The sequence below is a fragment of the Colletotrichum aenigma genome (genome assembly GCF_013390185.1).
Source record: "Colletotrichum aenigma strain Cg56 chromosome Unknown KSG_Cg56_contig10, whole genome shotgun sequence".
Lineage (NCBI taxonomy): Eukaryota > Fungi > Ascomycota > Sordariomycetes > Glomerellales > Glomerellaceae > Colletotrichum > Colletotrichum aenigma.
Genome location: NW_023500916.1, coordinates 3,579,907 through 3,604,457, shown reverse-complemented (window position 1 = coordinate 3,604,457; position 24,551 = coordinate 3,579,907). Strand labels below are relative to the sequence as shown.

Sequence of the window (24,551 nt, the reverse complement as noted above, 5' to 3'; positions counted from 1 at the left end):
CAAACTCCTGCCATCACCTTAAATTCCTCCAAAACAAGACCGTCATTCAACAAAAGCCCTGCCATAGCACTGGATAAAGACCGTCCCATGCGTGTGAGACTAGTAGCCTTCGTCCAAGATACACCACGCGGAAAAGACCGCAGCCCCAGTATCCAGAGCCGACAAGGCAAGAGGGCGGGCCAATGCAAAGCCACGGGAGGTGTGGTGGCTTTCGCTTCGCTTTCTCACATCCCCTCCCCATCACCCACCACGGTAGTGGAGGGTGCAGCAGAGTGTGGACAGAACCGGTCCCGTCGCGCGTGTCCGTTGACCGGGGGGGACCAGGACGGCCTTAGCCCCGGGACCAAAGTCGGCTAGGCGTAGGCGCCCGAATAAAGTTGGATAGTCTGCAACGCCGTCGTTCTTTCCCTGCGGTCCTTCCCGCCGTCTGGTATCGTAGTGCTGACTGACTGATGTTGCTTGCTGTGTGTTGTGTGTGTCTCTTCGTGTACCCAAAAAGCCATCTGTAACTTTCTGTTGTCCCATCTCTTGCGTGTAATCCAAAAACTCAAAGCCCGCTTGTCCCATTTGCAACGCCATTTGCAATGCTGTATCCATGAACACTCCTTCGAAACAAAACGCCGTAGACCGATAATGCAGGTTCGCACCTGCGGAGGTAATGTTTTCTTGTTCTTTTTTTCTTCTTTCTTTTGCCGAGCCGAAAGGGATCCTCCTCTAGTGGACTGGGCGAGACCACCGACGATCATCGCCCTCTCCACCTCACATCACCGATTGTGACTGCAGACGGGCAACCATGAAGTCGTCTCTGCCCAGGGCCATTTGCGTGTCGCGGAAATGCTGCTCTAGCGCGATGCAGCTCGTTGGCAGACTGGTGGGGATTCGTTGTTCTGCAGCAGTCGCGCAGTAGTCGGAGGTAATGTCGGCAAAAGCACCCCGACTAGCTGTCGAGCATGGTGTCCTGTGTGACCACCATGTCTTGGGTGCGTTTCCCGCCAAAATAAAAACAAAGGGATAAAAAAACCAATGGGTTTCTCAAGACAAACCCCGCATCTTCCTCATCCCATCATCGAGGAGAGCTTGACCCGGGAGGTCGGAGGAGGGAGCTGTCGGGAAATGCGAAATGTGATGAGCCGGAGGCGCTGCGTGCCGGATCTGCGCTCGCGCCTTTGCCCAGATGGACATAATTTGACGCGGTTGACCGTGATCGACAATAGAGCAAAAGATTCTGGACTCGATTACAAGCCGATGGGCGTGTTGTTACGCCTGATCATGTTTTCCCAGGGAATGGGCGCCGAAGGTTTGCATTCGCCTGCGAGTCGAGCTGTCAGTTTCACATCCTGCATGAGAAAAGAGAGAGCACATCTGAATGCAAGCACGCAAGGCATGCACTGTGCTGTGCTGGTGCCTCGTTCGACCCAAATTGTGCTGCCGGTGCTGCCCACTCTGTCACCCATGCCAGTCCCATTTCCGGCTGCTTGGTTGGACTTGGGTGGGGGCAGCCCAGAGGGCCCTTTTTGCAGCAGATGGAATGAACCCCTGCAAATCAAACGTGGGTGGGAGAGGCGCTGCCACGGCGGAGCGAGGCCCGCACGAGAGACACAGAGAGGGGGGAGGAGGGAGAGAGGCGGGAAAAGCGTCATGACATACTGCAAAGTTCATCGCCCCTGCCGATACACATTAGTTACCTGCCATTCGGAGGTCGGAAGGGGGAAAAGAGTTGGCTTGGGCCTGGAGGATCTACGGAGGCATAGGGGAAAAAGAAATGGTCGTGACGTACCTGTACTCAAAGTGCGTGACGCACGGTTGACAGCGCTGCTGCGTGCGGATGTAAACTATGCACCAGCGGGAAACGATATAGCGCTTGTGACTGCAGCGGAATTCTCTCTGCGGAGAAGGAAAGCGTGTTAGTCTCTTGACGAGCCTCTTTCCTCGGAGTCAGATGCGTACTTGAGTGTAGTCGCACATGTTTCGTTGGTGAAGTATTCGGTGAAACCGTGGACGAGGTGACGGTAAATCGGGCCCGGTGGTGGTAGTGGTGGTGGTGGTGGTGGTGGTGTAAGTCGATGTGAACGCGGGTGTTGACGAGAAGCCGGATTGCGGAGGAGAGGAGTGAGGCCGTAGGGGTATTAACAGTTTAAAAGAAGGAAACAACAAGGTTCAGTCGTATTCTCGCAACTAGGGCGTCGTGAAGGCTTCGCACAGAGGGAGGGTGGTGGGCACGATGTGATTTTAAACTCCAAGGACGATGGGATGTGAACAAAAGCGAGGTGGGAGGAGTGGTTCGTATGTATATAGCGCGGGTTGAGTGCTTCGGGGACAGAGAGGCGGAGGACGGACGAGAAGGATATGAGTTAGAGTGGGCAACGCTAAAAAGGAACCCACGCAAAAGAATGTTGCCGGGATCAGTCTTGCAAGGCTTGCCGGTCCATATATACGCAAGTGCCGCTACGTCGGAGGTATGTGAGTGAGGGAAGACATAAGACGGAGGAGCCAGCGCGAAGATGCCTGTGCAAAGACATCTCTGTCTGAGAGCCCGAAGGGAAGCCCAGTCAGCCCCCCCCCCCCCCTCCCCCCCCAGCGAGACTGGCGGGTGCACCAAGCATCTCGTTGGACCCAGTCCCAGGTCGTGATTGCCCATGCCGCTCTGCTGGACCCTCAGGCCTGCGAAGCCAACCTTGACAACCGACTGAGCGAGCGGATCGGGCAGGAAGAGGAGTGGACGAGTACGAACACTGGTCGTGGTAGGGGGCCGGGAGGGTGCGGTGCAACACGCCCTGGAGCCACTGGTTTTGACCTCTCAGAGCGCCGAAGCTCACCATCGCTCACTCGTTCGTTCCTCCAACCTTGGTATTCAGTTTCCTTCAGGCTCAGGCCGGGCCGAGGAGAGGGGGTGTGCGTAAGGTGAGTTTGTTTGGGCTTGGGAGCAAGCAGGTAAGGTCTGGTCTTGTCTTGGGGGAATGTGCCGTGTTCTCGCTCAGCACCCAGGTCACCAACGTCCATGTACCGTTCACCGTGCTTGCTGCGCAGCACCGGATTGCCCACGTACTTTACGGGGTAATAAGGCCAACCGAAGGCATGACATGCCCTGCTGCGAGACCCTTCTTCTGCTCTGGGTTCGCCCCCTGGTCCTCTCCGTCCAGATACGTGATTTGCCCAGCAGGTACTCCGTCGTCCGTCTCTAGTTGGTGGTCCGTTTCCTCACCGGTCGCGACCTTTATATCGGTCTGAGACTTCATCTGGTCTGGTCTGGTCTGCACCGGTGTGCTAGCAGAGTCGCCGCCAGCTAAATGAAGCAGCCAACGGGAGCATGTTTTTGCCCAACGGGCCCGTGTCTACCAGACGGCGGCACAGCCAAACAAAACAAAACAGCAGCAGTGGCATCAGCAGCAGGCGCAAATCGGTTTGGCCACCACAGCCACGCCAGCAAGTTCTGCTCGACCGTCTAGGCCTTGTCGTAGGGCAGTCTGCCCAATTTTGGCCGCTGGCACTAGTCGACGCCAGGGGAAATCCTCCCTCCGGACCGTCGCAGAGGAGCAACGAAACAGGCACCCGCCGGCTCATCCCCTAGAAGCTTGCGTCTTTACCAACTTTTATTCGACGGACGGCTGTGACGCGCAAAATTGAGGGAGGGGACGCAAAACGGGAGAGAGCGCGGGTTGCACTTGGGATGGCGGTGATCCTAGGCCTAAGGACTGACGCCTTGCCTGGAAAGGAACACTTGAGGAAACAGAGTTTCCTCACTGTGCGAAGCTAGCCCCCTTGGGAGATATTGTCGGGGAGCTCCTCGTTAGTGTGATCCCAGCTTTCATGGTCGTCTTGATGCTCTGTTGCCTCCCTCCCTCCTGCGACAGCTCCATCAACTCCTGTCCAATCGACAATGGGTCCCCAGACACATGACTTTCGACTTCTAGGCAGGGATTATGGAAGCAGTGAACGCACGTTCTCTGCGTGCCATCATGACCCAGACATTGCGCTGGGAGCTGCCGGGGTCCCTCGCTCAAGGGGTCTGGGCGATATTGCTGGCTGGAGCGTCCCGTTGAATGCTGGCAAACGAGACGGTGACGGCCCCAAGGAGAGAGGAAACAGTCCCGTCGAGAAGAAGACGACGGAACTGACACTGAGCTGCAGGGTGCATCAACCCTGTCGGTATCTTGACTCCCTCGACGGGTGGACGGGTGGGAGGGACACTGGATGCGCCTGAAGCCGGACAGGGATGACGACAAGAGCCGAAAGTTAAGGTACCTGCGTGTGGCTTCTGAGCGGACGGACGCGGTCCTCTGTGCTGTGCTGTGTACACAAATAGTAGCTCTTCGCAATCGCGTCAGAGAGACGTGAACGTAAAGGGAGAGAGCATCACACAGCTCAGCAAGGGTAGGTGCTGGCGCAGACGACTGGTGCCGATGTGGGCTTGGCTTAATGATTGAGCGGTACTCTGTACTAGCTGATGGACGACCAGTGGCCACGGGCAGTCCAAACAGTTCCCCTTGCTAGTCCCTAGCGCGCCCTTTTTTGGTGGTGATTCTGGCCCCGATTATGCGCCACCTGAGTCAAGCAGTATTTCCCATGTCTAATGAGACTCTGGAACCTCAAGAACGAGCATCATGGTTGTAGCGATGGTTCATGACGGTCCAAAAAAGCCTAGCAACTGATAGAAGCTAGTTGCCTCACTTCTGATGCGAGTTAGGAATGCGCATCACCCAAGACGACCATTGCAGGGCCTTGGCTGGTGATAAATCCTCCGTACAATGTAACAGGAGGAGAACGGGAGGTCGAACATGTCTGCGCCGTCTTGGACCTGCCTCGTCGTCGTCGCATGCAATTGGCCGCGCGGGCCGGGGTTGTCTTATGCATGTCTTGTGCATCGGTTTCTTGTAGAGCCCGGTATGGCGATAGTCATGCTTCGGCAGTCCAATTACTTGTCGCGTGTCAATCTCCTCCGTACCCAAGTCGGCGGACTGCAATCTGCATCGATGAGGAAACTGGAGAGAAGGTTTGCGGACAGCTAGCCACCGCACGTGGCGATGACCCTGCGCAACGAAGATCATCAACGAGTTTGTCAAAACCGAAACGACAGCCAGGCCACTTCACTGCCAGTTCGTGCCACTTTCTGGGCGGTTCATTGCAGATGAGCCAGCACGAGACCCTCTTCCTTTTTCCAATAGCCCTCAAGGTGCCGACGCTAACACAGCTTTTGCAGCCTTGAAACCTGGGCGTGGAAGCCCCCAACGCTGATACCATCATCTCCGAAGAAGAGATAAGGTCACCGCTTCTTCTGGCTGACGACATCTTCCATGAAGGACTTTGGGCATTAATCTTGCATCGTATTTGCCGGGATCGCCATCTCGAGTCCCACGAATGAGTAATTTGTCCACTTGCTGGCACCCTCAATCTTGCAGTCGTCTTCAAGCGATGATTGACAATCTCCACCATTAGCACATAGAAACCACCACTAGTCGCAGAACTTGTCCCGTTTTCGGGGGCGTTTCAAATTCGCCCTGTCTTCGCTCACCAGCTGCTCTGTGTTCTGTTTCTCCGACTGGGTCATCCCTTCACCACGTGGAACGTCATTTCGACCGGCGGCGGGATGTCATCAACCGTCAGCGGCGGTCCCATTGCTTTTCAACAGTCGTCCAGCCTTCCCGTCAGCCCCGGGTTCGTGCCGCCCGGCCCCGTAGCTGCTGTGTCGCTGATGGGTGTTCGTGCCTCGTGTTCAACAGGGAGATTGCCCGTCTTTGGAGATGGGGTAGTCCTCGTTAACAGACAAGAGCCGTCTGACCCACCGCGGCTAAGACCTCAAGCCCACCAGCACTCCAACGTTCTGGAGTGCTTCAACGGCAGAAGGCGTGACTTGGTTTGCAAAGTTGCATCTGCGATGTCGAGATGAAGTCTGGACTCTTGACTCAACAGGCCTGTGTCGGCATGTACCGGTCCTTTTGCAGATAGAATTCGACCATCTGTCTTGGCCCTTGTCCCATCCTGGGTCAGAGTCACCGTGCGCTGCCTGCCGCTGGCGGCTGCAATGGAAATCCTAACCATCACCCCGTCGCAAAGCTTCAGCCCCAACGGTTAACCTCATTATACTTTCTGTGTTATCCGGCGACGTTGCATAGAAAGTCAAGTCAAAATTTGACGTCCGTGGAGATGCTGCCAGAGTCGAAAAGGCGTCGCGAAATTCGGCACCCGCGGCTGTGCGGTTGTCCTCAAAACCGCTGAAGCGTTGCTATTCGTCGTTCATCCCGAAGATCTTCTGGTGACTCCGCCAGCGGTACCGCGACTCCTCCAAATGGAGCAACATGTTCCTCCAAGGCGCAGTGCGCTGGGTCCTGTCAGGATCAACAATTTGTTCTTCACGTGGTGCGCAGGTGCCAGTGTGACTTCGATGCATGTTACTCGGACCAGGGTGTGAACTTTGAACCTTGATGATGATGCCCCATGAAGGTCATTTCTGCATGTCAGTGCTTTGATGAGAAGTCAACTCTCGAAGCTCTGCACTTGTCCGGCGGGGTTTGAACTTGATGAAGACCCGAGCGTATTGCTGGAAATTGCCAGAATTGGCCAATGTGGTTATCGCATCAGTCAGGTGACGCGAATCTTCCCCCGGTGGTCGAGCAGGATGTGAGACCACTACACCGACATGTTCAACCGATGTGTCGCAATTAGAGAGAAGCGATGGCTCTTCAACGGGACAATATGCCAGTATTCAACACTGGTTGGTCAAGTGCCATGTGTGAGGAAACCAGCATTTTCCTTATGTCCGACCCAACCGGCGAAAGGCAAACCACTAAGCAATGCCTTCCAGCGGTTGAGCAGTACCTGGAGCCCTGCCCTGGCCATTTTAAACTTTCGAGGGGACCAATATGCGGGCGTCTTGAAAATCCTCTTGACCACAAAAAGCACTCGATGAGCATCCTGACCCACACCGGTCAAGCTGCCTCCAGGGGTGTAGTCCCGCTGCTTGTTGTCACGAGTGGCTGTCGGGGACGCAAGTGGTGAGATTGAACGCTGACGAGTCAGGTGAACCCCTGCGCTGAAGAACTTGTCATCCCGGCTGGAGATTCTAGCTCTGTTCTAGCGTCCGTGGAGATGGTGTTGAAGAACCAGAATTCGACACCACCACCATTTCCATCATGGAAGCGCGTGTGTGTATCAAAGATCCGTCCTGTGATGAGTCTTTTTCTTTCCTCCCTTTGCCGACGGCACTAGACAGGGCTCTGGTGATAGCAAACTGTCCATGAGACATTTACCAAACTTCTGATGAGTGTGAAACAGGCTACCTCGCGATCACCGTTGTGAAATGGCTTCATTGAAGGCCATTTCCGTCGATAGCGCGAAGACCCAGCGGCCATGTCGGGGTGGGACTTGTGACAGTTAGCTACCCATACCTCAACTTCTCAAGGCAGACGTAGTGGATGGAAAAAGGAGCTCTGGAGGCTGTTAGTGGCTCTTTACCCAATCCGTGTTGGGCCCTGCTCTTGCGTGGATGTTTCTTCAAGTAGCGCCGTGGATCATGACCGGCCGTTCCGTTCCTACGGTGCAAGATTTTATCGACGACCGATTGTAATGAGCAGCAATGCTTGACCTGCTTTCTTGCCCGTGGCAATCCTCTCGTCTAGAAGCCTCGAGGCCAGGGCTATGTGGTGATGCTGGCAACCCGGCTAACCAAGGGCAGTAAAACGTCCCAGCAGCCCGGCTCGTGAGCAACGGTGGCTGGCGCCAGTGCCGTTGAATCCTAGCCAAAATGGCAGCTAGGCCAATCAACAGCTGTCCCAGCTGGCTGTCTCAGCGTCCCAACGGCATGGATCCGGAATCAGATTCGTAAAAGGACTGCCGGCTGCATTTCCGATATGGGTATTTTCTCTGGGGCTTCATTTAACAAACAGAAGAATACCCCCTTCTTGCCCGTTCGCTGTAACGCGGATTGAATGAGCAGCGACATGCCCTCCGTTTGCGTCGTTCTGTGGGAGCTTTGGGGGGAGCCCTCGACACGAGACAGAGACAGCCTGGGACAATAATGCGGTCGATCGCGATGTGGATTTGCGTCCGACGCCTACTCAGACCCGCTAACGCCAGCTGGCTTCGGGGCATCAGATATTGCCCAGTTGTGAGGGCATGTGGCGCTGCGGCATGCGAAGACGCCGTCCTTCCAGGTGTCCTTACAGGTGTCCTGGACGATCACCTGAAGTCGTCATCGTTCTGTCGGCCTACTTGGTAGTCAAGACGTGGCCACTGATGTCGCTTCCAAAGTTCCAAAGATGGCTCGGTTCCGTTGACCGTCAACGCTCCGGACAACCCGACCACTTCCAAGAGCTGGCAACGCGCATCGGTCGGATTCCACCCGACGCCAGCTCAAAGTATTGTCAAATCGATTGCAACCTATCGCAAAGGCTGTGCGGCCCTTCGCAAATGTTCAATTACCGTGTGAAAGCCACTGAGTCAGGAACCCAGCAAGGAAAGCAACGCCAGCTGTGTGATTGCTGCGTTCGTCGTTTCTTCGCGCCGACGAGCTGGTAAGCCGGGCGGTTCGTCCCACCCGCTCCCGTTTGTGTTCTGCCCGCGTGTATGTATACATACGGCCAACATAGCTGTGGGGAAGATGGATAACACCGCCTAGCGGGAGGATTGCCCCAGCAGTGCCATTCCGCCGGGTGCATACGTTCCTCGACAGGCCGCTGAAACCTCGTCTCCCTACCGACCTTGAAGGGGGCGGAGCTGTCCGACTTCTCCCATGGTCGACTGCGATGGTTGGGCATCAACTATTGCGAATATCTGGATCGGATCTTTTTATGCCGAACCCTGGTCGCTGATTGGCTCAACGGACGATATACCCCGAGATCCAGCCAGCCCTCTTCGGCGAGCGACATGGCCTCGTCGGCGAAGGGTAAGCCACTGTCGGATTGCGCTCGGTTATCAGATTTGGTTGTGACTCAGGTGGATAAATAAAGAATCGTGAAGTTGTTGGAATCGTCGGCATATGTTTCACGAACTTGTCCGTCGGTTGGAGGCGGCCCAGGGGGTGCTGTACCCTGCGTGCGTTCGAAGCGGGCGGCGATGAGCTCGGCATGCAGACATGAAGCGCAGTTATTGGCGACGGTTCCACGTCTCCTGAAGAAAACACACTCACCGATCGGCTGACCGGTCAATCGATCATCGTTCCTAGTGGCCATCTCCACTGCGTAGTATCCCCCGTCCGCAGGATCGCCCCATGTTGCCGTTCATTTGGGTGCCGACCCCATCTCCAGCAGCGGCATCAAGCTGCAGGTCGAAGTGGTCCAGCCAGGTGCGGAGACGCCGAGTAATGAGTGCCTGTTGGCAAGGCTTCGGCCTCGGTGGCAGGGTATCGAGCCAAACTGCCGAGGCAGTGCCTTCCCGACTCGCGGTAGCCTTACGGCGTCGCGCCGGACGGCGAGATACTGCTGGGCATTAATACCAGCGACTCCATCGTGAAGGCGAAAGAACGAAAGCGAGTGGCAATACTGACCTCAGGCAAACGATGGCTGGTGCACAGCTTGGGTCGTGGCGGCAAGTGTCCGAAGTGTCGTTGAAATTTCGTCAAAAAGGGGCAGTCGGTTGGGACTGGAGCTCGTGGCGAGGAAGACGTTGGTTCGAATTGTGTGGATGCCCTTGTATAATTGACTGGAGGCAAGGACATTGATCAGCCGACTCGGTGTGTGTCAGTCTTGATGTCTTTATCCAGGATCGATCCTTCTGGGGAACATGACATGTATCGAGTGTAGTCTGTGACCGCCAACGCTGAGGACCGTCCAGGCCGAATCCGGCTCCTGAGTTCGTTCAAATTGACTTCTCGCGTACCATCTTTTCGTGATGTCGACGGTCTTGGCAGGTTGGCATTTTTTGTACAGGAGCGTCAGGGGTCGACTGACAGTCTCGCCTTGGTCGGAACGTGGCTGGAGGATGACATCCCGGAGTAGGTTCGCGCGCTGATATCAACCGTGAGATGTTTTGGAGTCAAATTGATTTTTACGACGTCTCTCGATCAGATCTTGTCGCTAGGCGGTAGTGATAAACCTGAATGTTGGAAGGAAGCTGCAGCCTTGCATCTTCCATTCCTACTGAATGTATAATCCAAGAACCTTTTGTAGAGGGAAGTCGTCCAACGGTCGATTTCCTTCCGTTTTGTCTTGTTCGCAAATCTGGCAGAAGCTTCTCAACTGACATACACAGACAGCCAAACCTAACGCGCCTACCTACAAGATAGGTTGGTTCTATTATCCGAGTAAACAGGTCATGCGGAGAGGAGTATTGTTTTGATGTCACTTATGCTATTATTCACAGTGAGTCGAATATATTGCACAACGTTCGATTACAGTCTCGAATCCCCCAGGCTATAAACATACGTCAATACGCAACGGTGAACTCGGCATCAGTTCCCGCCTACAAGCTAACTACTGGAAGCAAACGGGCTGTTGGCCAGCGCGTGCCTGATGTCCTCTGCTGCAACGCTCTTCTTGAATAGACTGACCCAGCTACTCAAAATATCGAAATGAAAGTCTTGAAATGCCTTGAGCTGGAAGAAGTCAGGAAACAAATGAGGAATGTTTGGGTACACCATCAACTTGGTCTCCACCCCCGCCTCCCTCAACGCCCTCTCATAGATGAGGCCATCATCTCTGAGGGGATCTGCACCGCTGACCTGTATGTATGTTGGCGGCATTCCATGATGCGGATTTTGGGCGTTGAACGGAGAAAAGTCCCGGGACTTGAGATCAGGCTCATAGGCGATGTTGAAAATGTCCATAGCCTGCTGATTCAATCCAGGAGCCTCGGCGCATTGTTCTCTGGAGAAGAAGACGTCTTTGTACTTCTCGGGGACCACCTCGGGTTCGAGAATCCATGGAACGCCAAGCCAGAGCCCGGTGACGGGAGGACTCAGTCCCTCGTCGAGTGCCTTCTGCGTCATGACCGTGGCCAAGTTTCCTCCTGCCGAGACGCCTCCTACCACGAATCCTGCCGCCAGGTCAACCTGAAGCGTCTCCGTGTTCTTCGTAATCCACTGAATCCCATCCCACACATCGTTCGGTGCAGTGGGAAACTTGTGTTCCGGGGCTCGGCGGTAAGACAAGTTGATCACAGTGACACCCAAAAGCTTCGTGGCCAGCCGGGCATGTGGGCTCAACTGGTCGCAGTCACCGAACATGAAGCCGCCGCCAAACAGCAGTACTAGAAGCGGATGTTTCCCTTCCGCAGATGGCTTGTGGACGCGAGCTTCAGAGGAGAAGCCATCTCGCATGGTGATCTTGACGGAGTACTCGGTACTCGTGTCTGGTTGCTGTGTCGCGATTCGCTGGGCTTCCATCGCGGATCGAAGTTCGGCACTTGGGGGCGCAAGAGGAGGAAAGGGGTGCGCCTTCATGTGCTGATCAAACGGTCAGAATGCTGTTACTGGCGATTAGGGTACTGAAGGGCCTGTATACGAACCTCTTCAAACTCGGTTCTATCCAATGGTTCAATTAGTTTCATGACTCAGAGGAGTAAGCCATTACAGGCACATGAACGTACGACAGGACGCCCAATGGCGCTATCTTTTGTCTAGTATCATACTCCATCTTGAATGTGGAGGATCGTCAAGCAATGAACGAAGTGAAGTGTAAATAATGCTCGCGCGATTACTTACGAAGCCAACAAATCCAACAGGCTGGAACGACATGACACATTGGGCGATTTCAGTAAATATAGCTCTTGATGCGGGGTAGCGATTCTTAGATCCGTTCATCACCCCAACGATTGTCCGTCTACACCGACTCGTGAACGAGTCTTATCGGCTCCCACATGCTCCGCCATACGGGCAAACACCGAAGTCCCGACAGCTGAACTTCACGGCCTACGATGCGATAATCCCTGGAATATCAACTCCACTATCCACGAATAGCGGCCTTTCGGAAACATCAAAGTCCGCGAAAGCCACACTCCGACATTATGCATAATTGGCACCCATGGATTGGGGCTTTTAGGAGCTGGATGTCCATGTCAGCCACATTTGAGGCTGCCAAGCGAATATTGGGTCACATATGACATAGTGATAACAGAAATGACGCCGTGAGATCAAATGAGGTTGATTACTACCCATCATCACGCCCAAAGGGTTTTACGTGCGCCTTGTGAAGCTGACATCAAAGCCGTAAACTATTGCATAGAAGACCAATTTCACGTCTGATGTGCGTTGGTGCTAGCATGAACCGGTTGTTCGCTGAAGCCATTGCCGCCATCGACGCTGCAAGCTTTCCTTTTCGTGCCAATTGATGCCTAGTCATCCATCTCTTTCCACTACGCAGGTGGCTGGTATTCGCTTGAGAGATAGCCGCACCAGAGGATACCGTCCTCGTTACGGATCTTGCCGTCTGATGAACGGTCAACGGATTTAGCAATGAACGGAACAATCACGGGTTAACAGAGCAAATGATACTGACTGAGATTGATGGTGCTCGTCGGGTCCTTAAACTGACTGACTGACTTGCAGAGGCATTTCATGTCGTACTGATCCTTCTCCTGGTCGACGATCTTGCAGTGTCCGCATTCGTCGTCGAAGAGGCCCCTGAAAACAATTTACCGCATTAGAGAGGTTGCAATTAATGGGTTGAAAATCAGAGAGAAGAAAACTTACAACTTTCGCCATCCCATTTGGCCATCGAAGTTGCCAATGCAGACCGCGAGATCGAGCGTGTTATCCTTGTAACCGCCATCTCTGGCTCGGCATGAAGCTTCAAGGGAAACAAGCTGTCCATTGCCATTGCCCTCACCCCCCTTTGGACGCAAAGTCAACTTATAATCCTTGCAACTCTTCTTGAACCAGCCGCCGGCGGGGTTGCCTGGCACAATGTCGGCGGCGGCGGAGCCAGCAATGGAGGCGAAGACGAGGGTGGTAACGGCTGAGGCGAACTTCATCTTGACTGATCCAGTGACGAGAGTGTATTGGTACGGTAAGGGGTGGGAAAGCAGAAGGTCTGCAGGGAGGTCCCGAGAGGATAAGCGGCGATCGTTGAAAGATATTTAAACTGACGTTTACCTTCGAAAGTGAAGTTTGTTTCGAAAGAAGCAGCAGCGAGCCATTTCACGCGCAAAGAAATGGTAAGAGCAGTCACGGCCGTACCTTCCTGGTATACAAGCAATCAGATCGAGGTCAGAAGTTCGGTTGTCAGTCAAGTGATCATTGGAGACTAAAATCTTAACATTCCTGACGGGAGAAGGCGCCACTTTGCAGGGCTCTTTCTTAATCAAACTACGAAACAGGAAGTGAGTGGCTTGGTTTACGGCCCCAATTTGCGAATATCTTTGTCTCGAGATAAATTCAAGGCAACCGTGCGTTGCTCGTACGACGACCATTCCATTATGGCTTTCATGACAATATGCAGTTTGTGTACTCATGTAGTACAGGACCTCTAGGATTTCCTCGGGTGTCATTTGGAGGCTGTTTGTTTCGTGCTACACAGAGACCTACTGATTTTCCTGAGGGCATTGCCACCCCCCAGCACTTTATTAGTTTCTGATGACAAGAGACCGGAGACGCAAAATGATAAGAAATTACCATGGTTCAAACCAAGTTTCTGTTTTGAACGAAGTCACAATGTCTCTGTTAGACTGCACTTTTTGAAGGAACTGCCGATGTGGTGAAAGTGGGTTCAAAATACTGATTTTAATACCTTCTCCGCTTGAAAGCTCAAATAAGCGTAAAAGATAGAAAAGTCAACCAGCAGGTGTCAAGAACGGGGTTCTCGGCGGTATATTTGATTCCAGCCACTCGGATCTGTTGAGTTCAATGGGTTGTCCACCTCAGTGCTTCGTCCTCTACCGGTGCGGAGGAGACTCATCAGTTCAGATCTGCGTTAAACGCATTAGTCTCAAAAATCTTGCAGAATGTTTAAAAACTCCTGCGATGATATATTTCCAGTTCTAGATGTATCATGCTGACATATGTCTACCTATGGTCGTTTCATGTACCAGTAGACTCCCATTCCAACACCTGCTACCACTGCTAGCCTCTCCACCAGCTTACGCAGCAACAATCGTTCGCCTGCTCGGTGTCCTTGCCTCTCAAAGAAATCTGCTCCTGAGTTTGTCCACGGATATGGCGTCTCGGGCACCGGCACGTCGAGAAACTTGCACAGCGGAACCCATCCATCCTTCGGACCTGAGAATACAAGCATCCTTTCCGGAGTCTCGCGCGTAATGGCTTCGATGCGGACATGATGCTCGTCGTATGGTTTCCGTCCCGGCTCTGCCTCGGCCCAGCCTCCGTAAGCCGTGTCCATAATGAGGCGCAGAAACGGCCACCATGCGGCGCGAAACGGGTCCAAAGGATGAAGTAGGCGGAAGACAAGGGACCGGCGCAGCTTGAATACGGTCTTTTCCATTGACGCACGCCACGGCTCATAGTCGCGTTTTGATACGATGATCCGTGCTTCTGGGTAAGCAGCGGCGAGATCTTCGGCAAAGAGCAAGGCGTGAGGGCACTTCACGACGTCGTAATCCCCGAGCAGCTTGTCAAACTCTTCACGACCGTAAGGCTTACAGCGGCCGTGGTACTTGGCTTCGATGGCTTCGGTCCAGAGAGGAATTGTCTCTTTCCAATTTGGCCACATGGCCTGGAATGAGAAGACTTTGTAGCCAAGCTCTTCAAGGGCGCTGTTGAGGGCTGTTCATCGAGGTCAGCATCCGAAAATCAGTAGAGTTGAAAGTCAAAATTGAGGCAAGGTTTGGGATGAACTTCGCCAATTGGAGCACTCACATTCGGTTGCAGTCCGAGGGAGCCCAAGAAGAAGCAGCCGCATGGGGCGCGTCCTCTTCTTTTGGACGGAATCAATGAGGCGCGTATTTTGTGCCATCTTTGCGTCTCTTGACGTCAATCTTGCTGTTGAAATTGATGAGTTGAATTGATTCGTGGCTCTTTGGTCTTTATTTCATCCACTACCCTGTCATTCGTCGTCCACTTCTTCAGCTGAAGCCCACCGGCGCGTGCCGGATAGTGCGGACAAGCTTTCCACTACAACAGGAGCATGTCCTAGCACTATTGTCACACATATAGCTGACTCGTATTCGTCCCGAGGCAGTACGGAAAGTCTAAAACGTCGGAACCTGGAGCTGAACTCAATTTGAAGCTGATCCATCAGCTCGGGTGCGGGCGTGTCTCCAGCAGAAGAGTCTACACCCCCCTTCTATTGTGGAAGAGAAGTCGAGGAGCAGTTTTATTGTCACTATCCTGAGATATGCTTTAGATCTTGAAGATCATGACGATCTCAGTGGAAAAGGACGGAGAAGCAGCGGCATTCATTTGGACCTCTTGGAAACCGACATATTTGCAGTAAGCACGCATATTCTCTGACTCTTTCTTGTCTAAGTCATCTGCTGCGGGTCCCCATGAAACCATTTCAAAGCCTGTAACACCACAGTTCCCAAATCCTCACGTGTACTGGGGATCATAATGTCAAAATGGTCTCCCTCGACAGTACTTTGTCGCAAAACAGGTCCTGTCAGTAGTCGCCACTTTTCAGTCAGGCTGGACGTCACATCTACTGATCGTGATTCCTTCAACCAGAGATCTTGATCAGATCTGTTCGTCTTTCTCATGGTGCCGTCTTCTATCTCGTATCGAAACTGCAAGACCTTCATTGGAAAGAGATCGAAATTTCCATAGGCGGACCATACCAGCTGCACGGGTACCGAGTTGTTGTTCGCGTCCATGCCCAAAGTCGGGAGGTTGTAAGCGCTATTCATGAGTATGAGATGCAGCATGTGGTTTCTTTGCCACTCTGGCATGGCATTCGTTCGGCCTCCAGACCATTCGAAGAAGCCTGTTGCCTCAAGATGATCCAATGAGATCGCGTTGGGGCTGCAAGAGAGCTCTGACGTGAGTTCCGCGTATGACTCAATGAGAAGCAGTCCGGCAACCGTTTCTCCCTGTTGCATGAGTTGCCTCGCACACTCGTAAGCGAGGCGGCCACCAATTGACCATCCCCCGACCAAATAAGGTCCCAAGGGTTGGAAGCGACGAATTGTTTCGACCATAATGGAGCAATACCTCTCCATAGAAATGCGAGGAAAGCTGCTCATACCATAAAATGGAGACTCCAGAGCATAGATGCCAGTGTTGGTCTGGGCGGACAGGTGCGGTGGAAGGCCTGCGTACACAGAACTGCTCCCGGAGGCATCCGGAAGCAGAAATAAGGAGCGTGTGCAGCGACTTGAGCCCTGCAACAGCACAATTCTGCTTGAAAGGTCGGTGCTGCTGGCGGAGACCGTTGCGGCTGCATCTCGGTGAGCGCCGTGTGTATCACTTTGCCCGGCAACAATCGCTCCGAGATGACTTCCTGGCTTGGTCCTCCCGTCCACATCTGTTGACATTAGATTGCAGCATATTGCCGAGAGATCATTGACCGTTTGCGCCTCAAGCAACGATATCAACGGCACTTCGATCCCTAGCTGGATTCTAATGGCATCTGCCACAGTGGGCGCCACCAAAGAGTCCACACCCAGGTCTGCCAGTGAAGTTTCTTCTTCAATCTCTGCGGGGTCGGCATAAGTCTCTTTGGCAAGAATTGAAATGAGCTTGCAAACCTGTCCATTCCGGTTGTTTGAATTTGTCTGCTTGGAGCTGTTGTTCGACCCGTTGTGTGACAAAGTTCTGTTCAAGGCCGCCGTTGCCGAGGGCGCAGTGACCTGGGTCGAATTTGACAGCTTTTCAGTTCTCTCGGTCGTGTTGATAGAACTTGTGAATAAGTCTGGCTTTGGTTCACTCTTGTCTTTGAGCCTGTGAAACAGCATGCCAGTTATAGTAGCTACTGGGCGCAGATCGTGCTCCTCGTCGAAAACTGTAACGCTAATGATAACGTCACCTGAGCTGTCCGACTCTCCCTTTACATAGCAGGTGTAGACGTTGTTGTTTACCGGAGCTTCCCAGAAGCGGATGCTTGCACACTCATTCAGAACATACACCGCTCCAGGAGTAGCGCTGACGCTCATGTTCACTGTGAAGCCAGCAGCTTGCATCGCACCATCCAGCCAGAACGGATCCAACATAAATGCCTGCTTGCCTGGCTCCCTCGCTGTTGTCATGAGCTTCGCGGAAGCTTCGTAGCCAACAGGCGACAGTACGATATCATGAAGGACATGATACTCCGGAGCGTAATGCATCACTGGTGCCCACATCTTGTAAATCATTGTCCGTGTGAGACGGTTCGCGTCCGTGTTATTTCGCAGGCGGGTCATACGCGATACTGCTCGGAGGAGAGACGTTGCTGTAGTCTCGACACCAAGAACGTTAAGATTTCCTGTCGTCCGCACAAAGCAACTTGCATGGTGTACTCCACGTTCGCCCGAGAAGGTCACGGCGTATCCTGGAACTCCTCTGACCTTCTCCACACTAGTATGAAGAATATGAACTGGATTGACACGCACGTCGTCGTGTATTGTGACAGCTGCCTTCAGACACAATGACCTCAATTCAACAGTGTCAATTCTGGAGAGTTCGCCTATGAGCTGTGTCGCGGCGTCGAAAGCCATGTCAATCAGCACGCCTGCAGGACAGATGGCCTTGCTTCGTATCACATGGCCAAGTATGAGACTCCTGAAGGGTTGTTCCTGAAGATTCGTCTTGCGCATTACCCTGAGGCAGTGGTCTTCATCATCCTCATCCTCATCTGTGGTAGGGGTGTTGATGGTGATTAGTGACGATGATCGTGAAGTCGACATCGGCGATGAAGAGATAGGCCGCTTTTGATGAAGGGGAATCCAGAAATCTTTGAGGTCGAATGCGTAAGATGGCAACTTCAGCAGCCTTCCGGCTTGTTTCATTGATTTGTGATAGGCGCTCCAGTTGATGTCAATCCCGGCATTGTAAATATTCGCCAAGCCGAAAGCGATATTGTCAATACACCCATGAGTACTAGTACCCATCGCATCAAGTACTTCTGCCAGATATCCTCCAGTTGGACTGATGTTAGCAGCGGTCATGTCTTTGCATATCCGCGTCGGTGAGATAGTCACAAAAATCGTCTTCCGGCCCGGGTTCAAGTCGATTGCAGATTGGATAGCTTTGGCAAAAAGGACTGGCTGGCGAGTGTGCTTTACCAAATGCTCTGACCAGGACGGGCAGGAGTCCACACGTGATCCAGTCATGGTCGACACAAGGTTGATCTCTGGATGGTCTTTGAACAGGACCTGTTTGGCGCTGCATCGCAAACTCTCCAGGATGTTGTTCATTTGACCGGTATGGAAGGCATACGGTGTTCCCACCAGGGCACTCTTGATATTCTGGTTCTGAAGACGGCTTTTCAGCTCCAGGACGTCGTCAAAAGACCCGCCAACAACCGTCTGTGAAGGCGAGTTCTTGCAAGATATTTCCACGGGACAGTCTTTTATGAAGGGAATAAGACGTTCCTCCTCGGCAAAGACAGCAAGCATGCGTTTCGTATCGGCCTTGCAAAGCTCTTGCACCAGACCAGCACGAGTCCCTACGAGCCAGATCGTATCTGAAGCAGATAGAATGCCAGCCAGGTGAAGCGCGGCATATTCTCCGAGGCTATGGCCAAGTACGACTGAGGGCTGGATGCCCCAAGCCTGCCACATTTTGCAGAGAGCAAGCTCGAACACGAGGAGTGCAACCTGCTCCAATACTGCATTCAACGAGGCCTCTTCTGATTCTGGGGAAGTAAGGTGATCGAGTACGCCAGAAAAGCCCAGCGAGTCGCACAATTGGCTGTAATCGCATATGGCTTGCCTGAAGATGTCGTTATGGCCGAACAATTGCTGGGCAGCACCAGCCACCTTTCCACCCTGTCCAGAAAACACAAAAACAACGTTTGGAGGCTGTGATGGCCGAGATGACTGAGCTGATGATTTATCAGTTGCTTCCGTGCCATCTCGAAGCTGCCTGGCAACGTCCATGGTGTCTTTAGCTGTGTATGCAGTCCGGTATGGATAATGGCCCCGCCTCTCACATGCAGTGTAAGAGAGGTCATTGATGGGTGTGGTGGGGTTCTCCTCCAGAAACTCGAGTAGCCTCAGCCTATTGGCCTGGAGAGCAGAAGGGGTCTTGCCCGAAACTGTCACGACTCGGTGATGTTGTTCGGTCGTTTTGGCCTGTCGTTGGTTGGGGTGCTCTTCAGCCAGGCTTTTGTTATTCGTAAAGCTTCCGACCAACATGCTGGTGTTTCCACCGGCTGCCCCAAAACAGTTAATAATGATGTTTGCGGGGGCTTCATAATTCTCCACTTCCTCTTCTGCTATCAAAGACTCCTGTCTCAAATTGATAGAAATGTCCAGCTTGTCCAGATCAGGGAAATGATGGTTTGCAGTGGTTCTGACCCCAATGTGTGGAGGTATTTGACCATGACGAATCATCAGCAGCGCCTTGATGAGTGCTGAAATGCCAGCCGCACCTTCACTATGTCCGATATTGGCCTTGACACTGCCAATCCGTAGTTTTCGAGACGAGTCGTTGAGCACACTACTGCGACGGCGCTGGTGGCCGCCAAGGACAGCTGCCACCGCCTCAACTTCAGCACGATCGCCAGCTTGAGTGCCCGACCCGTGCACCTCGACATACGACACGTCTGCAGGATACCTTAAAGACTGTCGGAGAACCTGACGCAACAAAGACTTTTGGGCCTCTGTAGAAGGACGCGTGATGGGATTGGTGTCAGTTGAGTGATTTGTGGCAATACCCCTGACAACACCGTGTATCACGTCGCCGTCTCTGCGAGCGTCACTCAAGCGCTTGAGAACCACAACAGCGACCGCTTCGGCTCGAGTGTAGCCGTCTGCCGCGGCATCAAAAGTCTTGCAGGCTGTAATTGAGGCACCCAGGAAGCCACCGCAACCAAGCCCGGCGTACATGCCTACATCTGCAGCACCTGAGATGATACTAGCGCCGCCAGCAATTGCCATATCGCACTTGCCTCCTCGGAGAGACTGAATGGCGAGATCCAGAGCCATGGCGCTCGAAGAGCATGCAGTATCAACAGACACTGATGGGCCATCCCATCCAAAGAAGTGATTCAGACGCCCCGGACCGAATGCACGCATGCCTCCAGTCACGTAATAGGGGTCATCCTGTGTCATGTTGTGTTCACGCCAGTCGTCTGTAGCTTGTCCAACGAAAGTACCCACGTGCTTTGTATGAATAGATGGATTGTATCCTGACATATCCAAGGCCTCCTGGGTCGTTAGTAGTAGAAGGCGCTGCGACGGGTCTGTCTGCAGAGCAGCTCTACCGGACATATTGAAGAATTGCCGGTCGAAGTGGCCTGCTCTATCAATGAAGCATCCAGTTGGCATTGCCGAACTGTATGCTCCAGAGACTCTTTCCTGTGGCATCTTCAGGTTTCGTCAGCATGCTGAACGAGGCAGTCTTTGTTGCTTACATGTATACATACCTGACTTGATGTGTCGCGGCCTCCACAAAGAATTTGCCACAACTCGTCGACACTCTCAGCCCCGGGAAATCTACCGGAGTAGCCCGTGATAGCAATCAGGTTGTTTTCATCATCGTCCCCGCAATCTTCTCGGCTCTGTTGATGACTGTCTTTCACTTTGTAATTTCGGTCCTCTATCTTGTGTTGACGACGGTCGAGGCTAAGTCCAGAGATCGTTTGGACTTGGCGACCATTGGCTGTCAGACGATGATGAAATGCATTCCACTGAGATGCCGGTCCAAAAGTGTAAAGTTTTGGGATAGAAGTATCTGGTTTCAAGAAATCCGTCAACGCCCCAAGAACTGCTGATGGACGCGACGGGCGCTGCAGGATGTCACGGATTGCCTGTCGCAATACGTCCCGCAATGAGCCGCCTTGCAACACCTCGCCGGTGCTTGATGACAGAATTCTCACTCTGGGTGGAATTGGCGCGTCCAAGAGAGGAGAACACCCAAGAATATCGTCGTAACTAGAATCAGGTGATGACGCGCTTAGCTACCGCTCTCCATACGCCTATTTCAGCTTGAAAGGTGTGCTCTTACGGTGGTTCTCTAAGATGTTCTGCGTGGTACGCAGCAAAGATTGGCAAGTCTTTCTTTGTTACATTACCAAAGACACTTGAACGGAGAAGACGCAGAGTCGAGGGTGGCCCAGAAATGACCGACCATTCATCCAGCTCATAGCTCAGATACCCGCGCTTATAAACAGGTGTCTCCTGGGTGAACATGTTAGCAGTACATCCCATCGTAATTATTGTCGACACAATGAAGATATGGGTAACTTTAAGCACGCATGACAACACAGGAAGCAGAAAGGTGTCTTACTGTATAATCTTTGCAATATGTCAGGGCATCCACACAGTCATGTCTTGGTAGCTGAACTGCAACAGCCCATGACAAGCCCGGACGATCCTCAATTTCTCGTGATCGTTGGGTGGCAAAGTCAGTCAAACGCCGCACAATACTCAGTGTCTCTAAACTGAGTTGAACGAGGTGTCTCTCATCTTTGGCTGATGCAACAGCGCACGCCAGGATGAGTCCAACGCATTCGCCAACAAATACCCTTTGCTGGTTGTGACGAAGAATGTTCGGATCGATCTGACATTTCCTGCATACATGTGAGAATAGACTCGTCTATCAGTGACAATGAACCGACTAGAAGTGTCTTCATCCTTCCGAAATTTGGTACCAACTCACAATATCACAGAGCCAAGCTGCGAGATGCAGGGAACAAGAGCAGATGCTATGGGATCTGTTTGTAAACCCAGATCAGACGCAACCGTTTCCGCCCAATCAAGAACATGGTTTAGTTCGTCCATAGTGTCATTCAGTCTGAGCTTTGAGTAGGCATGCAGAGAAGCTGACGATCCTGTGGCTCGTTTGCGCAGATGCCTCAGCGCCTGGACGTACGTCCTCGGTGCCAGGGATTGGTCCCCAAAGAAGAGAACGGAGGATGAGGTTTCGCACATAGCTGAATGAGCTCAGCAAACATGAGCTAGCCTGCATCAACTACGATAAAGGTGAGTAACTTGCAGCGACAGCAGGCTTTGGAATGGAGTGCTCCAGGTGAGTCGCAAATTCCAGTAGACTGCGTGTTCGACGAGTGCATTCGCTTTCGACGAACAAGCTTCCCAGACAGAAGATGGCACTTGAACGTCTGTCTGGTTGTAACCCACCGGGAGGGTGTCCCTATAATTCCAGCCTCCCCGCGACATGTTCCTCTGTCACGATGACTGAGCGGAAATCGGGTCTGATGGTTCGTCCTACCCATACCCCCTTGCAAGCTTCTTACGGCCGGCCAGGTATCGTGGTCACTTTTGCACAAGTTCCTCGGTTTCGTATGGTCGCTTGCTCAGGGCAAAACTCAAAAGTTGGTCTTCGCGAGTACGCGCGAACAGCATTGATCGTCCCGCCAAAATGACTCGTCACAGCGGTCAATGAACTTTAATCCTGAGCTGACCGACCGGACTTTTCGGACACGGCGATATTTACGACGACACCCGAGTCCCGAGGGCAACCGGCATCGCGTAAAACACCGCCAGTTTCTTCCACTTGCAAGGAAGACGGCGCAAAGCAAAACTCTATGGAAGACGCGAGGGGCAGACTCCACTTAGGAACTTGGCATAACCAAGCACGGCAGGAGACAATGGGATGATTTGTGTGTTAGGGTGAATTTCCAGAGTCCTATTAAAAAGGATGGGCATACGTCAGCCTTAGTGAGTGGCCCATGAGCTTTTCTGTCCAATCTTTCGTGAAATGATCTGAAAAAAATGGTATTCAACACCAAGACTGAGTATTCGGAGGTGCATCAGAGCGAAGAGGGCTCGGATGGGGAAGGTAGCCCCAGGATGCCACCGCCATCCAATAGACTTACTCACTCTGGGTACCGCATGCTCATGGTATCTACTTTCCTGTGCTGCATTGTTTCGGTGGCGGTAGGCTTCTTTCTGGGCACATACAGCTTCTCTCTGGGTGTTCGACAGACAGCATGCGTTCCGGAGCCAAAGAAGGCTGATCCGGCCACCGGACTTGGCATGGCGACAATCGATGAGGCGCCTTTCATCACCGATGGTATGTTCGAAGTCTGTTGCTGGACATAGCATACCACTGACACCAAATTTGTAGTGCCCCTGGTCCGTAAGAAATTTGAACATGACTCTTCGTACAACTTCACAGCTCCGGGTGCCAACCAGAAATGGCTTGATCTCATCTCATGTGAGTCTCATTGCAAGCCGATCATCTTTTTGCGTTCCACCCTTGAGAGGCCAAGTTCATCTTCCTAACAATTGCTGACCGCAAATTCGATAGTTGGCAAACCATTTGTTGCGCTGAACGACCCAGCCAAGTATGGATTGCCCGACTATTTCCATAAAGATGCACTTCAACCTGAAGGATTGCAGCCTGTTGCTTGGAATGTCTTCCACCAGCTTCATTGTTTGGTACGAGATCTTGTTTGACAATTCGCGATGCCTTGCGGGCATTCACTAATAAGTCGGCGACCAGGTATGCATTCGCACAACGTATATGAAGCTGGCTTTGGACTTGGACGGCGGCTACGATGTCTGTACGCGCCAGCACATTGAACACTGCTTGGAGAGTCTTCGTCAAGTAAGAATAATTCATGTGATCGAAGTCTTGAGTGTAATGCTAATTAAGGCATCGCAGGCCACGATGTGCGCAGGAAATATGAACATGGAGCGATTTGAATTCATCCATTATCCTGGCCACGATGACTTCGTCCCTAAGCTGGTCGGTCAGCACGAAATGCACACATGTCGTGACTGGGAAGCAATCAAGGGCGTCATCAAAAGAGTGAGGGCTGAGAACATTCCCGTCGACAAGTATGGCAAGCGTGTTTCTCAACCTTAATTTGTTGTTGCAAAAGTACGCAGCGCTGTGTTTGGGCAGTTATCATAGCTTGGTTGCAAACGCTCCTATCAGATATTACAGAGGGAGATAGATCGCTGTTAGAAATTTAGATTCCCGGCCGGCGGAGGAATGTGTGGGCATCGTGATGATTCAGCAACCCTGTATTCAACATTGAACTATACGTGAAATATGGCGTTTGCTGGCTCCAATATCCAGGAAAAGGCACGGGATGCAACGGGACCATCTTTTCGTTGACACAGCGCTTTTGCGACATTGCCATCTCCAATCTAGAGCCACATGTTGATGGCCTTGGGACATCTAGTGCGTTACTTGGTAAACCTTGTTCTCGAAGCAATGCTTTCTCCGTTTTCTAACAATCTCGCTGATCCTTACTCGTGGGCTGTCAGTTGAAGTTTGCTCAAGAAAACGGGATGAAATTGTACGCCGCCGGAGCTTGTCACAGATCCTTACACGGTTCAGGGACTTGCCTGTTCCCGTTGCCTTGAGGCTCGCCTCACAATGGTGAAATTTGCTAAGGTTTGGACAAGCAACGGTTCGGCCGGTGGGATGGGACGGACTCCACCAGAACCGAAATCTACGGTGAGCATCGTCATAGTCTGGGAAAGTCTCTTAGATTACCGGGACAGTCGGCAGAAACATTCATGTCGAGTCAGACCCGAGACCAATAGACCCCAGCTTGGCTGCTGCGCCCCGCGCTCCGACCTTCTGGCTCCGCGATATCCTCGCGTTCCCGCCGGAG

At 52.7% G+C, this 24,551-nt stretch overlaps 6 protein-coding genes across 6 annotated transcripts; 1 reads left to right on the top strand and 5 right to left on the bottom strand.

The window, feature by feature from the left end:
* Window positions 1-1,235: 1,235 nt before the first annotated feature.
* Window positions 1,236-1,965, bottom strand: CGCA056_v014821 (uncharacterized protein; the record flags this gene model as incomplete). The annotated part of the gene is made up of 4 exons (XM_037330063.1): window positions 1,236-1,309; window positions 1,648-1,664; window positions 1,778-1,884; window positions 1,948-1,965. The coding sequence occupies 4 exons, from the start codon at window positions 1,963-1,965 to the stop codon at window positions 1,236-1,238; spliced, it is 216 nt and encodes a 71-aa protein (XP_037171514.1).
* An 8,434-nt stretch (window positions 1,966-10,399) lies between these two features.
* On the bottom strand, window positions 10,400-11,564 carry CGCA056_v014820 (AB hydrolase superfamily protein; the record flags this gene model as incomplete). The annotated part of the gene is made up of 3 exons (XM_037330062.1): window positions 10,400-11,374; window positions 11,437-11,452; window positions 11,518-11,564. 3 exons carry the CDS (start codon window positions 11,562-11,564, stop codon window positions 10,400-10,402), a joined length of 1,038 nt encoding a protein of 345 aa, XP_037171706.1.
* A 718-nt stretch (window positions 11,565-12,282) lies between these two features.
* CGCA056_v014819 (uncharacterized protein) lies at window positions 12,283-12,900 on the bottom strand (the record flags this gene model as incomplete). Its single annotated transcript, XM_037330061.1, has 3 exons — window positions 12,283-12,356; window positions 12,426-12,550; window positions 12,620-12,900. The coding sequence occupies 3 exons, from the start codon at window positions 12,898-12,900 to the stop codon at window positions 12,283-12,285; spliced, it is 480 nt and encodes a 159-aa protein (XP_037172267.1).
* A 1,034-nt stretch (window positions 12,901-13,934) lies between these two features.
* CGCA056_v014818 (uncharacterized protein) lies at window positions 13,935-14,837 on the bottom strand (the record flags this gene model as incomplete). Its single annotated transcript, XM_037330060.1, has 2 exons — window positions 13,935-14,647; window positions 14,741-14,837. The coding sequence occupies 2 exons, from the start codon at window positions 14,835-14,837 to the stop codon at window positions 13,935-13,937; spliced, it is 810 nt and encodes a 269-aa protein (XP_037172268.1).
* Window positions 14,838-15,345: 508 nt separating this feature from the next.
* On the bottom strand, window positions 15,346-20,229 carry PKS12 (Non-reducing polyketide synthase PKS12; the record flags this gene model as incomplete). Its single annotated transcript, XM_037330059.1, has 1 exon — window positions 15,346-20,229. The coding sequence occupies one exon, from the start codon at window positions 20,227-20,229 to the stop codon at window positions 15,346-15,348; it is 4,884 nt and encodes a 1,627-aa protein (XP_037172274.1).
* Window positions 20,230-22,692: 2,463 nt separating this feature from the next.
* On the top strand, window positions 22,693-23,791 carry ustYa-2 (Oxidase ustYa; the record flags this gene model as incomplete). The annotated part of the gene is made up of 5 exons (XM_037330058.1): window positions 22,693-22,993; window positions 23,048-23,137; window positions 23,231-23,361; window positions 23,426-23,530; window positions 23,588-23,791. 5 exons carry the CDS (start codon window positions 22,693-22,695, stop codon window positions 23,789-23,791), a joined length of 831 nt encoding a protein of 276 aa, XP_037172275.1.
* Between the last annotated feature and the right edge of the window lie 760 nt (window positions 23,792-24,551).